Source organism: Pseudorca crassidens, chromosome 20 (genome assembly GCF_039906515.1).
Source record: "Pseudorca crassidens isolate mPseCra1 chromosome 20, mPseCra1.hap1, whole genome shotgun sequence".
In the NCBI taxonomy this organism is placed as follows: domain Eukaryota; kingdom Metazoa; phylum Chordata; class Mammalia; order Artiodactyla; family Delphinidae; genus Pseudorca; species Pseudorca crassidens.
Window position 1 is genome coordinate 25,797,716 of NC_090315.1, and position 16,337 is coordinate 25,814,052.

General features: G+C 45.4%; 1 protein-coding gene across 2 annotated transcripts in view; it reads right to left on the reverse strand.

Moving 5' to 3' along the window:
• Positions 1 to 16,337, reverse strand: part of MYLK3 (myosin light chain kinase 3) — a 57,716-nt gene that overhangs the window by 16,632 nt on the left and 24,747 nt on the right. For both annotated transcript variants that reach the window (XM_067719876.1, XM_067719875.1), the window contains exons 4-9: positions 13,717 to 14,174; positions 12,201 to 12,306; positions 11,490 to 11,583; positions 10,960 to 11,069; positions 9,881 to 10,022; positions 3,380 to 3,450 (exon numbers count right to left, since the gene is read on the reverse strand). In XM_067719876.1, the coding sequence (XP_067575977.1) occupies positions 3,380 to 3,450; positions 9,881 to 10,022; positions 10,960 to 11,069; positions 11,490 to 11,583; positions 12,201 to 12,306; positions 13,717 to 14,174 (981 nt within the window). The remainder of the gene's footprint in view (positions 1 to 3,379; positions 3,451 to 9,880; positions 10,023 to 10,959; positions 11,070 to 11,489; positions 11,584 to 12,200; positions 12,307 to 13,716; positions 14,175 to 16,337) is intronic.

Below are 16,337 nucleotides of genomic sequence, written 5' to 3' on the forward strand. Positions count from 1 at the left end.
TTCTCATAGTCCCACCCAGAAATACAACTGTATTTTCTATAATTCGTGTTATGGGGAAAATTTGTCATTTCCTCCCTCTTTACAAACATTTAACTATTCCGGAGCATAAAGCATGCTCTCTCAAACTGCACATTCCCCCCACAGATCCCTTCTTTTAGAAGGACACACTTCCCAGGAAGCAGGCCAATTTGTCAAAAACCAATTTGCCAAAGAATCTTTTTGCTGAATGACCAGTTTGCCAGACTATTGAGGATGCTTTTGATGTTTTCCTTTCATCTCACAGCCAGAACCTGTGAACCTGTCAGCCCAGTTCCACTAAGTGCAATTTCCTGAGTATCATGTTTTCTGACACCTGCACTTCTCCAGTGCCCAGCAATTTTTCATGGGTGGCTTTCTCTTAAATATGGCTCCCTGGGAGTTCCCTGGTGGTCCTGTAGGTAAGACTCCGTGCTCCCAATGCAGGGGGTGCAGGTTCGATCCCTGGTCAGGGAATTAAGATCCCACATGCTGTGCGGCCAAAAAATTAAAATTAAAAATAAGGCTCCCTGTGTTTATTTTCTTGAACTTGCCCTCTACCTCTGTTCCCACTGGCAAAATTATTGCCATTGGGCTTCCCTGGTGGCGCAGTGGTTGAGAGTCCGCCTGCCGATGCAGGGGACATGGGTTCGTGCCCCGGTCTGGGAGGATCCCACATGCCGTGGAGCGGCTGGGCCCGTGAGCCATGGCCGCTGAGCCTGCGCGTCCAGAGCCTGTGCTCCGCAACGGGAGAGGCCACAGCAGTGAGAGGCCCGCGTACCGCAAAAAAAAAAAAAAAAAAAAATTATTGCCATTAATGCCCTTAACCAGATTAACAAATTTGACTGACAGTTTGGAATAGATTTTTTAAAATTTTTATTGAAATATAGATTTACAATGTTGTGCTTGTTTCAGGTGTAAAGCAAAGTGGTTCAGTTTTATATATATATATATTCCTTTTTAGATTCTTTTCCATTATAGGTTATTACAAAATATTGACTATAGTTCCCTGTGCTATACAGTTGGCCCTTGTTGGTTATCTATTTTATATATAGTAGGGTGTATTGGGAATAGATTTTGGCTAATCGATTTTCGGTAAATTGGCCTACAACACTTTTCACCTCCCACCATCTGAGACTCAATGGCCTATTGGATACCATTCCAACATCTGAGCCTCCCTACTCAGGATGCCCCATTAGTGCCCTCACCTTCTACTGTGTCTTCCTTCCCCAGTCCCACCCACAGCTCCTGCCTTCCCCAGGCCAGCCTGCTCATGCACAGTGTGCATCCTATTCTTGGTCCCTAACTGACACTATCCCTCCTGCCCCCCTCCACACAGAGTCGTGCTGGAGCCGGTTCTCACGGGTGCATGAGAGCCAACGGTGCACGTCTCCTCCCAACTCTGCACTCAGTGACGTCATGTTGGTAGCTTGAAATCAGCCAAAGTTAGCAAAGGTTACAAATCAACCCCACCTCCTCTCATGCCCCAGCCGCAGTGGGTTGTTAAACATTTACCAGCACACTACTGCCTGCAGGTAACAAAACCCTGTCCATTCATCTCTTCTGGCTGCTCAGAGACGTCCCAGACTCCAGGAACCTCAGGTGGTTACTTCTTGCTCTGAATTCACAGTGTGTCACTGTAAATCCTCATTTGGCAATTGGTCACCCGGCATTTGGTAGGGTCCTGCATACACTAGTGTGTGAGGTCTGAATGAAGAATATATTGCCCCACAGTGAGGGAACAGTGGTTCTTGGGGGAAGGGCAAAAAAATCTTAGCTATTACAACGGTCTGCGGCTCTCCAAAGGGCCACAGTACGTAAACAGATACACAATACACCTGTGGCATTACATTTCAAGAGGAAGGGACTGAGGGATTAGGAAAGAAATGGTTAAAAAGGCTCTTTGTCGGGCAGGTGGAGACATGAAAAATAGGTTGAGAAACACGCCCTGGTGCATAAGGTGTGCAAGTGTATAGGATGCATCCCAATTTTATACAACATTATTTGGGAAAATATTAAGCAAATTTTTTACATTATGGATTGAGTGGGTTGGGGGATTCGGGACTGTTCATGAAATGCAGTGTGCTGTGTAGTGTGGACCCTGAAGGTACAGCGCGGTGGTAAGAACTTCCCTCTGCTGTTGCTCCAATACCACACTTAGCCTCCTATCCATCATGTGGGGCCCTGAAAATGTACCTTTCACACCTGCAAAGAGGTGACATTTACCTCTCCAACCAGTGGGGAAGTGACCTAGGAGGACCACCACTGTGGGTTTGAACGCCCCCTCTGGGAGGCCAGTGCTGGACACCAGAGGCTGAGCTCAGGCACGGCTCTGCCACCATGGGGATGAAGTGCTCCTTTCCCCCCTTGTGGATGGAGTGGTAGATGCTGCAAGGCTCCGAAAGTGACAAAAACAACTTCTGTGTGGAAAATGACCATTAGAGTAAGAACATTTCAAGATTTGAAGCCGTGGTGTGAAGACATATCTAGAAAGTATGTGATTCTCAGAGAAATGTCATTCTTGGTGGAAATAGAATTCTGGAGGAAGCCTGGAGGATGAACATACATTTATTGCCATCTTCACAGACTGTGGATGCCCTCCCCAATGCCAAGGGTCTGCTACAGCCACACCACTGGTTGTGCACGCCATGGGCAAGAGCCCTGCAGAGACACGGTGTTCATCAAGCATGAGGATCCAACAGTAAAACTATATGTCACTAGGCTTTAGGCGTTTTAAGGGACTTTAAGATGTTTTTTAAATTATATATGATATTCTCTTTATGCACTGAAACTTGAGAACCTAATCACCCTCATAGAATGGGTCTCCACTGTTGATGTATTATCTCATTTAAACTTCATTATTGCCCATATCAGCGGGCACTGCATTGTATCACCATTTTACCAAGATCTAACCCAGTCCTGAGTGCCCAGAACCACTTACCCATGGCACCATCCTATTTAACCTAGTCATTTTCTGGAGGGCAGGGTTGGTGATGAATGCATCACACAGCCCAGTACATCTTGGCCCCAGGAGGCCTGCAGGATGAATAGAAGGAGCTTCCCAGCACCCCCATTCAGTGACCCCCTTTATCACTCCCCTCTCTGTTCACACAGGTGGTTTGAAATACTGTTAATCCCACAGCCTTTTAAGGAGAAGCAGAGCCCGCCGCACAAAGCCGCCCCCTGCAGTAGTAACGAGGCCTCTCTACGCAGTCTTTGTAAAGGCTGCCAGCCTCAGTGAGAGAGCTTTCTTATATCCGTCCCAAAACTCAAAAATTGGCTGAGTTGTAGGTAACCATGTCCAAGAGAGCCACCAAGGGTTTCCAAGGAGCTCTGTCAAACCACCGAAATAAAACTCCCTTACCTTCTGGCCAGCCCGAAGTCAATGATCTTAATTTGGTGTCCCGTCTGATTGACACACAGTATGTTCTCAGGCTGGGAAAGAAAGAGAAGTTAGCATAGCTTAATCAACAGCTAAGAAGGTCTGAGTTCCCACACTTAGTTGTCAATAGGCCTCAGTTTCCCAGCCTGCAAGGGAAAGCCCTACAGGGCAGCCCTATAGGGATGGATAGATATTGAAAATAAATGATGTGGCCTAGTGTGAGACAATAAGGAGTAGTATGGACGGTGGGGAACTGGAGAACTCCTGCCCTGGGTAAAGGGGCAGCCACTGCTCAGCTCCAGCCACTGGCCACCACACAGGAATGCAGGCCCAGTCGCCAGAGTTCCTCAGTCCTCAAGGGAAGCCAGAAATCCAGGTTTAAGTAAAAATTCCATGCTTTTAAATGTTGACAACTTAATCCAATTTAAGCATGCATTCATCACGTATAGGAATCAAACACGACATGTCTGGGATGCGGATTTGGCCCACAAGCTGATTGTTTGTGACCATTGGCTTGGGGTGGCGGCTCCAAACCCTGGCTGCCCGCTAGAATCATCAAGGAAGTCCTCAAAAGTCCCAACACCCAGGCCCCAACCCTGACCTGATTACATCAGAATCTCAGGGGTGAGACCAAATCTGCAGTAGCTTGGTCAAGGAGATCAGAGCTGCAAAATGTCAACCTGCCATTTTGTGGTGACAGCTGTGACCCATGGGATGGAGGTGCTGGACTTGACATACTTCTCTTAAGTGTTTCAGATCAGCTTGGAGGCCCTGAGGGAGACTGGAACGATTCTCGTTGCTTGTGCCAGACAAATTTGGATAGGGGTAGGGGTGGAGGGCAGATGGAGGGCTTATGGTATAAAGGATCTAGAGACCTAAGGCCAGTGCCTGAGGTCCAGGGGTCCATTACCAGGGTCCCTAGCCCTAGATGAGTACTTTCCCATTCCGGAAACTCAGTGTCTCCATCTGTAAAATGGGAATAATAACCTCTTCCTGCCTTCCTCCTGGGAGGGTGGGAAGATCAAATGACAGAGTATGCATTAAAAACTTTCCAGCTTATGAAGCAAATGTCAGGTACTATTTCTCCTAACAGAAGTTTTTATTGCTATTTACGTTACAAAGCGGTTGTGAAATCCCTCAGATAGGTTCAGGAAGTTGATGATTAAAAATCTTCATGTCTTGGGAATTCCCTGGTGGTGCAGTGGTTAAGAATCCGCCTGCCAATGCAGGGGACATGGGTTCGAGCCCTGGTCAGGGACGATCCCACATGCCGCAGAGCAACTGGGCCTGTGCGCCACAACTATCGACCCTGTGCTCTAGAGCCCGTGAGCCACAACTACTGAGACCACCTGCCACAACTACTGAAGCCCATGCACCTAGAGCCCATGCTCCGCAGCAAGAGAAACCACTGCAATGAGAAGCCCGCGCACCACAAGGAAGTGTAGCCCACACTTGCCACAACCAGAGAAAGCCCGCATGCAGCAACGAAGACCCAACGCAGCCAAAAATAAATTAATTTATTTAAAAATCCAAATAAATAAATAAAACTAAAACAAAAAGTCTTCATGTCTTCTTTGTAAGGTCTAGAACAACACTGTCCAATAGAAATATAATGTGAGCTACATATATAATTCAAAATTTTCTAATAGCCACATTAAATAAGTAAAAAGAAATAGGTGAACTTAATTTTCCTAAAATTTTGAAATATAAATAATAAACATAAATTATTGAAATATAAATAATAAACATAAATAATAAATAAATAATAAAACATGAGATCATAAAAAAATTACCATTTTAAAGTGTACAATTCAGTGGTTTTCAGTAGATAGTTCACCACTATCTAATTTTAGAACATTTTCAGCACTTCAAAAAAAAAAAACCCATATTCATCAGCAGTCACTCTCCATCCTCCTCACCCACAACTCCTGGCAATCACTAATGTATTTTCTGTCTCTGTAGATTTGCCTGTTCTGGTCATTTCATATAAATGGAATCATATGAATCATAAATATGTGACCTTTTGCATCTGATTTCTTTCAGTCAGCATAATATTTTCAAGGTTCATTCATGTACCAATACTTGATTCCTTTTCATGGCTGAATAATATTCATTGTAAGGACAGTACCTACCACATTTTGTTTATCTATTCATCAGTTAGTAAACATTGGGGTTTTTTCTACTTTTTGGCTATTATGCATAATGCTGCTAAGGACATTTGTGTACAAGTTTTTGTGTTGACTTCTGTTTTCAATTCTTGAGTATATGCCTAGAAGTGAAATTGCTGGGTCATATGATAACTCTTTGTTTAACGTTATAGGAACTGCCAAATTGTTTTCTAAAGTGGATGCACAACTTTACAATCCCACCAGCAATGTACGAGAGTTCCAATTTCTCCAAATCCTAGTAACACTTCTTGTCTGCCATTTTTATTTTTTATTTTAGCTAATCCAATGGGTGTGAAATAGTATCTCATTGTACTTTTGATTTACATTTCTCTTCTGACTAATGATGTTAAAAATCTTTTCATGTGCTTATTGGCCATTTTTATATCCTCATTGGATAAATGTCTATTCAAATTCTTTGCCCATTTTCAAATTTGTCTTTCTCAATGAGTTGTAAGAGTTCTTTATATATCCTAGATACAAGTTCTTTATCAGATATATGATTTGAAAATATTTTCTCCCATTCTGTGGGCTGTTATTTCATTTTCATTATGGTGTCCTTCGAAACATAACGGTTTCTAATTTTGATGAAGTGTAATTTATCAACTTTGCTCTTATAGCTTGAGCTTTTGATTCATATATAATATACTCCTATGCTTTCTTCTAAGAACTTTATAGTTTTAGCTCTTACCTTTAGGTCTATAACCATTTTGAGTTAATATTTGTATATATTATGAGGTAGGGGTTCAACTTTCATGTGGATATCAAGCATGGTGCCCCAGCACCATTTGCTGAAAAGACTATTCTTTGCCCATTGAATTGTCATGGCACTTTTTTCAAAAATCTATTGACCACAAATATAAGGGTTTAATTCTGGACTCTCAATGGTATTCCATTGATCTGTCTGTCTGTCCTTACATCATAATACAGTTTTGATTTCTGTAGCTTAGTAGTAAGTTTTGAAGTTGGGAAATGTGAGTCCTCCAAATTTGTCCTTTTTCGAGATTGTTTTTGCTATTCTGGGTCCCATAAATTTCCATCTGAATTTTAGGATTAGATCATTAATTTCTGCAAAGAAGCCAGCTGTGATTTTGATAGGATTGCACTGAACACACAGATCATTTTGGAGAGTATTGCCATCTTAACAATATTAAGTTTTCTGATCTACGAATATGGGATGTCTTTCCATTTACTTATGCCATCTTTAATTTCTTTCAACAATGTTTCATAGTTTTCAGAATATAAGGCTTATACATCTTTGGTCAAATTCATTTCTAAGTATTGTATTCTTTCTGATGCTACTGTAAATGAAATAGTTTTCTTAATTTTATTTACAGAATGTCAACTGCTAATGTATGGAAATACAATTGATTTTTACATCTTACATCCTACAACATTGCTGAACTAATTTATTAGTTCTAATAGTTTCCCTCCACCCTCCTTAGGATTTTCTATATCAAAATCATGTCATCTGTGAATAGAATTTTACTTCTTCCTCTCCAATCTGGATGTCTTTTATTTATTCTCTTGCCTAATTGCCCTGGTTAGAACCACAAGTACAATGTTTAATAGAAATGGCAAGAATATACACCCATGTCTTGTTTCTGATGTTAAAAGGTAAACATTCAACATTTTATCATTAAGTTTAAAATTAGCTGTGTGTTTTTCATAGATGACTTTTATCAGGTTAAGGAGTTCTCTTCTATACCTAATTTGTTTAGTGTTTTCACCATGAAAAGTTGTTTGATTTTGTCAAGTGATTTTTCTAGCTACTAAAATGATCATGTGATGTTGTCCTTTATTCTTTTAATATGGCATATTACATTGATTGATTTTTCATATGTTAAACCAACCTTGCACTCTTGGGACAAATCCCACTTTGTGATGTGTATAATCCTTTTTTTTTTTTTTTTTTTTTTTTTTGCGGTACACGGGCCTTTCACGGTTGTGGCCTGTCCTGTTGCGGAGCACAGGCTCCGGACGCGCAGGCCCAGTGGCCATGGCTCACAGGCCCAGCCACTTCGCTGCATGTGGGCTCTTCCTGGACCGGGGCACAAACCCCTGTCCCCTGCGCCACCAGGGAAGCCCTGTATAACCCTTTTTAAATGTTGCTGTATTCAGTTTACTAATTTTTTATTGAGAATTTTTACATCTATATTCACAAGGGATATTCGTCTGTAGTTTCATCACAAGAAGTGATGTCTGCCTGGTTTTGGAATCAGGATAAGTCTTGTCTCATAAAATGAGTGAGGAAGTGTTTTATTCTCTTCTAATTTTTGGAACAGTTTGTGAAGGATTGGTATTAATTCTTTAAACATTTGGTAGAATTCACCAGTGAAGCCACATGGGCCTAGGCTTTTCTTTGTGGGTAGCTTTTTACACCAATTTGATTGTTTTACTTGTTACAAGTCTATTCAGATTTTCTATTCCTTTTGAGTGAGTTTTCAGAAGTTTGTGTCTTTTGGGGGAATTCTTCCATTTTATCTACATTATCTAATTTACTGGCATACAATTTTTCATAACATTCCCTTATAATCTTTATTTCTGTAAGGCTTGGTAGTGATGCCCCCTCTTTCATTCCATTAATTTTAGTAATTTGAGTCTTCTCTCTAGTTCAATATAGCTAAAGATTTGTCAATTTATTGATCTTTTCAAAGAACCAACTTTTGGTTTCATTGATTTTCTCTACTGTTTCTCTGTTCTCTGTTTCAATTATTTCTGCTCTAACCTTTCTTATTTGTATCCTCTGCTTGCTTTGAGTTTAGCTTGCTCTTCTTTTTCTAGTTTCTTAAGATGGAATGTTAGATTATTGGTTTGAGATGTTCTTTTTAATATATAAGTATTTGCAATTACAAATTTCATTCCTAGTTTAGATGCACCCCCATAAGTCTTGGCATGTTGTGTTCTCATTTTCATTCATCTCAAAGTATTTTCTAAAACTTAATTTTAATAATAATTTTCTCTGGCCTGATATATCAAAAACACTACCATTTCAATAAGTTACCAAAATAAAAAATATCGATGAAACATTTTCCATTATTTTTATCATATTGCCTTTGAAGTCCAGTGTGCATTTTACATTTATAGCACATCTCAAATCAGACACTAAATTTTCATCAGAAATACTTTAGATGTATTTAGATCTCATGAATTATTTGTATTTAGATTTCATGAAATTGATAGCTTTTGAAAAACAAATTAACATATTGAAATTGTTCCAAATATACTTAAAGTTTTTCAATAATTTAATCATGTCAATTTTTAGATTTAAATTAATAAAATTTAAAATTCAGTTCCTCACTCACACTGGTTATATTTCAAGTGCTTAGTAGTCAAATGTGGGGCTTCCCTGGCAGTCCAGTGATCAAGACTCCACACTTCCACTTCAGGGGGCATGGGTTTGATCCCTGGTTGGGGAACGAAGATGTCACAAGGCACAGTCAAAAAAAAAAAAGAAAAGAAAAGAAAAGGAAATTCTGCCATTTGTGACAAGATGGAACTTGACGGCATTATGCAAAGTGAAATAAATCAGACAGAGAAAGACACTTACTGTATGATCTCAGTTATAAGTAGAATCTAAAAAATTGGAGTCATCACACTTCCTGATCTCAAACTATAACTAAGCTACACTAATCAAAATAGTATAATATAGGCATAAAAAGGCAGACATGTAGATCAATGGAACAGAATAGACATCCCAGAAATAAACCCATGTACAAAAAAGAAAGAAAAGAATGGCTACCTCGTGCTTACTTTTTGTCAGGTAGACAAAAGAAGCTGTAATGCATTCATTCAATGGACTATACCATGGCCCTTAAAGAGAATGAGAAAAGATGTCTACAGTGTACTGTTAACTAAAAAGGGCAAGTTTAAAAACGAGATGTATAGTATGATCCCTTGTGTGTGTGTGTGTTTGTCATGCCAAATTGCTAATACAGAAGACCTCTCAGCACAGAGACTGAGTGGGAAGAACTTTCACTGTGCATTTCATACATTTCTATATTGTCTATACTTGTTACCACATGCATGTTTCTATTTTAGTTTTTAAAAACTAATCTTAGAGATTTTTTTATAGAAAAAAGTCACTGTATCATTTGATCGTCAAAGAACACTTAATGAGGTACCTATTTTCCACATGTCACAGATGGAGGAACTGAGGCTCAGAGACTTGGCCTGCCCTAGACTCCAGAAGTAGGCAATGGCAGAGCAAGGAATGGAAGCCAGGATTGGGTGCTGACAGAGCTCTCAAAGATGAGAGAGCAGCAGAGGCTCAGGAACCAGGGCACCCAACCGCCACATGCCCAGGGCGGAGCCTGACCTTGAGGTCCAAGTGCAGGACGTACTGCTGATGGAGGTATTGCACACCCTCGCAGACCTGCTTGGTGAACAACACCACATCCAGTTCAGTCAGGTTGTACTTCTCTTCTGTGATCCGGTCAAAGAGCTCACCCCCATCCACACTGCCAAGGCAAAGGAAGAGGCAAGCACTGACTGAGCAGGGCTCTCAGAAGACTGGCCCACTCATCACCAGGTGAGCCCAAGGGTGCCACTGCCATCTGGGGTTTTACGGGGACCTTTGCTCTTGTCCATTCCCAGCTCAGAGTATGGGTGGTAAAAAGGAAGCGATGGGCCAGATGGGAGACTGGGGCTTATCTGCAGTGTTGATCATCCAGGCTCACTCTGGATACTCACTCTTGATACTCTAGGCCAAGGTTGTAAGCTCATTGGCCTACAGGGGCCAATTAGTACCTACATGGCAAGAAGCCTAAATCAGACCAGATGTAAGACAAAACTTTTCTTAGAACACATAGCCCTTAGTCTAACTTCTTTTTCCACTTTTTATAGAGAACTGACATGACAAATATTTCACTATCCTCAGTCCCACCAGAAGGAAAATAGCAACACAAGCACAATAATAAATGTCCCCTGAGCCCCTGGCCTCAACGTCATGGGTAGCTGGAAGTGATAGGGACTGTAGCAAATGGGAGTTTGATTGCCCCGTCTACAAAGGTCAGTTACTATGAGCTCCATCACACCACTTCCAACTGGAAATGTAGATCCAGCATTACCAGATCTTTTATATTTGCAAGGAAAGCTAGACATCTAGGTTTTAATGTGAAATTTCCCAATTTCCAACTAACAACTAAATTTAGTTAACAACTAAATCAAAATTACTAAAAATTGTGTAGGCCAAAACAATATCTGTAGGTCAAATCAGGTTCACTGGCTGCTGGTTTGTGACAAATGGCTTTGTCCTCTGTGCTCTATGTTGGAGGTCAGGCAGAGGAGGTGATGCCTTTCCCTGGGTGTCACTGAGAGGGGAAGGAAAGGGAGAGTTTTGCTGGAATCTCAGTTCCCAGCCCCACCCCGAGCCCTGGCCCCGTCTCCCATGCTCACTACTCCATGACAAGGGTAAAGCTGTTCTTGCTCTCAAAGGCATCGTAGAGCTGGATCAGGTTCACATGGCTGAGCTGGTTCATGATGGTGATCTCGTTCTTCACATCCTCCTTGTGGAGCCAAAGGGGAGAGGAGTTTCCAAGAAATGGGTCAGGAAGAGAAGTCAGCTGCCCTTCCCAAGACACACACATCCCCACCCTGCATCCTCATTTCCTGTTCTCACACCAGCTTTCCTCAACTCACCACCCACACCAGCTTCTTACAGCAGCAAGGGCCCACCCATTTCACAGATAGGAAACCTGAAGCCCAAAAAGGAACCCTGGAGGTCTAGGAGGACCTGTTGCCCAGGGTGCAAGGTGACCTGCTGACTGGAGTGTGGGAGTCATGGAAAAGAGGCAGGAAAGGTGGCTAGGTTTCCTGCTCAGAGTGGAGGGGCCTGGTGCAGTGTGGGGTCCAGGGTGGCCCAGAGGGAAGTGAAGGAATCCTGAGCTTGGTCCGGGACACCCACTGGCCTGGGGCAAAAACCTCACCCGGTCCTTGGCACTCTTCACTTTGATGATCTTGGCCGCCAGCGAGAGGCCCGTGGCCTTCTCCGTGCATCTGTGGACCTGGCCAAACCGGCCCCTGCAGAGATATGATGACAGAGCAGTCTCAGAGCCCCAGAAGCACACCCGCCATGTGGTGGGCCAGCCCCATCCTGGACCCTGGGCTTTCTGGTCCTACCTCTACTCCGCACACACCACAGGGATTACCCTGCACCCCAGAGTTATCAGTCACCACCCGCACACCCACGGGCTCTGAACCTGGAAAAGAGCTTCTTCACCCCATATATGTGGGCCATCCTGCACCCCAGAGGATGTCCCCCCAACCCACAGAACCCAGCCCATCCTGCACCCCAGGTGGTGTCCCTGTCACCCACACCACCCAGGCCGTCCTGCACCCTAGAGGACATCCCTCTTACCCCACCCCATGTCAACTCCTGTGCCACCTCCATTACACGGGTCTCAGGCCCGCACTGTGGGCCCTCCTGCACCCTACACTTCATCTCACTCACACCATGCGGGCCCTCCTGCACTCCACGGATATCTCCTCACCCACTCTTTGTGAGCCCTCCGCCCACTCCCATGCTGTGCGGGACATCCCACTCCTGGCGGTGGCTCCATCGATCAGTTCCTGAGAACCACAGCGGCACGCAGCTGTCCAGTTGCCCCGCCCCTCATCAAGGCAGAAGGCCAGCTTACCCTCCCAGGACTTCGTGCTGGCACACTGTGTAGCCCGCTGAGGTCGAGGTCTCCCTCACACTCACCATCCGATGCTCGAAGGGGGCTGGCGGGGCTGGACTGTCGTCTGTTCGGGAGACAGCAACCTGTGAGCCTCCTTCGTGCCGTCCCCACCTCTCAGCTCCCCCCCACCCCCAGTCCCAGACCCACTTGGTTCAAAAACGGCTTCTGCCAGTTTGTTGGGGGCTTATCGAGGGAGTACTCAGAGTGTTCCAGGAACAACTCCATGACCTCTGCAACCCTGGACCCAGAGCAGGGGAAATACTTCTATTTTCTCTTAGTTTGTCTCACAAGCCACTTTCTGCTCCCCAAAGTAGAAGACTGAATTTGCTTTGAGAGCATATTGTGTACCTTTTTTGTGTCTGCAAAGGTGAGCCCAAGCCCTAGACTACAAGGGGGTAACATTTGCATGATTGTGTTGTTTCCTGGGCCCCTGGAAAGCCTGGGTGTGTCGCAGAGAATCCACGTCTAGAATTCCAGTCTGAAGTCTCCTTCACTGCAAAGTAACTGCCTTCTCTTCTGGAGCCCAACCGTCAGATCCTGGCTCTGTCAGCACTGACCTTGTGACCTTAAACGTGCTTCTTAGCCCCTCCTGTGTTTCACGTGTCTCCACTCCACAGGCCTGTGAGGGTAAACGCCACCACAAATGCCCGAGGCTCGGCTCACAGGGAGTCCTCAGCTAACATTGGCTTTATCACCATCTCAAGTCTCAGAAAAGGCTCTAAAGTCACAGCCTGCTCTCAGCTGTGTTTCAGGAATTAAGGGAGGCCTATGTCCACATCTGGACCAGGTCATGCAAGGGGAGAGGAAGCAGCCAGAGAAGTCAGAGCACAGCACAGGGCAACCGTGGAGCCCGGAACTGGCAAGGGGCACCAGGATGACCTGCAGAATGCTCAGCCCTTCCTCAGGGACCTCCAGAAATTCTGGAACAGGGAGTCAGCAAATGGTGGCCTTCCAGCAGCCATATGGGATGAGGGCTCAGACCAACGAGGGTGTGGCCCTAAGGGCTGGAGGAGTTGAGGCCCTTTAGGTCACAGGAACACAAGGACGCCTCCCACCACCATTGGGACAGAAAGCAGGTCAGCAGCCCCTTCCCAATCCTGGATGAGAGTCAGCCCACTGAGTGCAAATGGTTGATAGTGGGTTATATATACCAGTTAATGGATTTGCCTTTTAGCAGAAGCCTTCCCTGTCTCAATCCAGAATGATACCAATAGTATCGGGCAGGCAGGTGGCTTTGAGAAATCCGAGTTGAGCCCCATGGGTTCCCTCCTCTCCGATGGCTAGAGCCAACATGAGCTCAGCCTGCTGCATCTCCGTGCCTTGGTCTCCAGCCCTGGGATGTGCTGGCAGGCTGTTCCCAGTCTTCGACTCCCCAACACCCACATTCTCTCTCCCTGGAAGCTTCAGGGAGGCCTCCCAGAGTAGGCCTTTCAAACTCACTCACCTCGGGGCACATAGCAATGCCCTCACTTACCCAGAAACAGGCTGCCCGCCTCAGCTCCTGGGGGTGTCCTCCTTCCTGCTTCAGCTCTGCTCGTGCCCCTGGCTGTGTAGTCTTTTCCAGGCTCAGGGTTCCCTGCTCCTGGGCCTGTGTCCTGCTGCAGGCCTGGGGTCCTGGCATCGGCTCCCTTGTCCCTCCAGGCCCTGCTTGGTGTCATGGCGGGCTCAGGCCCAGATCCCTGTTTCTCTTTGGCCTTTGCTCCGCAGTCGCTGCTCCGCTTCCACAGTGGGGAAAACACCCCGGCTCCTTTTGGGTTATGTTTTCCTGACTCAGTCCCAGGGGCCTGGGGGTAGCACGTGGGCCCAGGTGAGTCCTGTTCACCTGGATGGGCAGCTGCTAGAGCCTCTGCAGGGGGCGTGGTTCTGAGGCTGCCGCCTCGTGTCACAAGTAGCTCCCCAGGGATGTCTGTCTCCTGCACATGGATGGAGATCCTGGGGCAGAGAGAAATGTGGCCCTGAGGTTAAAAGCAAGAACCTGAGTCAGAACAGACCTGGGTTCAAATGCCTGCTGCTGCCATTCACTGACCACGGCCTCTTAGCCTCAGTTTTCTCATCTGTTAAAACGGGCCCTTTGGGTTGTTATAATAGTAAGAGTTAGCTTGTGGTTGAAACCAGCAGATTCCATCCCCTGTCCCTCTCTACCTAGACAGGACACCAGGGGAGAGACTGGCTTCAGTGACATACGGTGCCACCAGCTCTCAGGATTCCACTGGATCAGCATCCAGGAAAGACTTGAAGCAACCTGTGGTGGATGGGGCTTGGGAGGAGTGGGGAGGTGGGCACCAGCTGTCTCTGTGGCCCCTTGGGAATGTGCTTCTGCTCCAGGAGGAATGTGGCCGGGAGGCAGGAGACCTGGGCTCTTCCCTCCCTTCTTTGGGCCTCAGTTTCCCTTCCATTAAATGAAGAGAAGGGTGAACCAAGTCAAACATCACACTGAAGCTTCAGGTCAGACACATTTTAGTAAAATCAGGGAATTGCTCATAAGAGTCTGGACTTTCTGTTTCTCCTGAATAAAACAGTCCTGGCTGTGCTGGGCCTGCGTGCTTACACAGCTGAGGAAACTCTCTGCCTCCCTACAGGCCCCCCTGCACCACTGGGCCATGCCAATGGGCCATGCCACTGGGCCATGCCACTGGGTCCGCTGCATCCACCTTTGTTACCCAGACCAAGCAGCATTGTGGTTTTGGAAGCCAGCTGGAGGTCAGGAAGGCCTTCTAAGCCCTGACATTCAGAGGGAAGGACCCTGATCCTGGGAGCTTCAGACCCTCCCTCTCAGAGTTGCCCTCTGACTGCCCTTCACAACCCCACTGCCGAGGTCTATGAGTGTTGGGGCAGGGGTGAGGGGGTGAGTGCCTGGCGGGGACTGAGTCTCAGGAGGGAGCCAGGCAGCCTCCATCCTGGCCGTAGTTCTGCCACAGGTTGCTGAACAGGGCTGGGTTTGGGCAAGTCTAGCCTCAGCAACCTCTTCTGTCAAACAGGGACAGTAACACTTCACAGATGTACTGAGAGTCGACTAAGAAATGAAAGTACAAATGCAGGAGGTTCAAACAGTGAAGCCTAAAATGGTGCAGCTACTGTGGAAATCAGTATGGCAGTTCCTAAAAAATGTAAAAATAGAACTACCATATGATCCAGCAATCTCACTTCTGGAAATATATCCAAAAGAATTGAAAGCAGAATCTCAAAGAGATTTGCACAGCCATGTTCACAGCAGCATTATTCACAACAGCCAAATGTGGAAGCAACCCAAGTGTCCAGTGATGGATGAATGGATAAAAAAATGTAGCATATACATACAATGGAATATTATTCATCCTTAAAAAGGAAGGAAGTTCTGACCTGGATGAACCTTGAGGACTTTATCCTAAGTGAAATAAGCCAGTGACAGAAAGACTGATTCCACATATATGAATGAATGAATCATATGAAGGACTTACAATAGTCAAATTCATAGAGACAGAAAGTAGAAAGGTGGTTACCATGATCTGGAGGGGAGGCGTTTGATGGTAACAGAGTTTCAGATTTACAAGACAAAAAAGTTCTGGAGATCTGTGTCACAGCAATATGAATATACTTAACACAACTACACTATACACTTGAAAATGATTAAGATGGTAAATTTTATGTTATGAGTTTTTAACCACATTTTTTTAAAAATTAAGGCTTTCCCTAGCAGCTGGAGGCCCAGGCCCCTCCTCTGAGCTGCTGCAGGTCCTCTGAGAGCAGTGCCTACTTCTGAATGCACCTGGTTCGGCAGCCTGTTCACAGCTAAGCCTTGGGTGGGAGCCAGCAAAAGTCCCCCGACACTCCCTCAGGAGCAAGTACGGGTTGGTGATGATAGGGTAGGATGGGAAGGGTGGCATCCAAGCCCAGCTCAGCCCTTGCCTTAACCAAGGGACATGGGAAACTGCAGGAAGCCAGTTTCTGGAAGAATATCCAGGTAGCCAGGTAGCCAGCTAAGAAGGCCAACAGCCATTGAGTTCCTCTTGGTCTTCATACCTGGGGGCATGGGATGACCCCAAGGTACTGCCATGCATTCCCATGCCACTCTGAGTGCCTAAGGCTTCCCCACTTCCCGCGCAGCACACCCAGGGC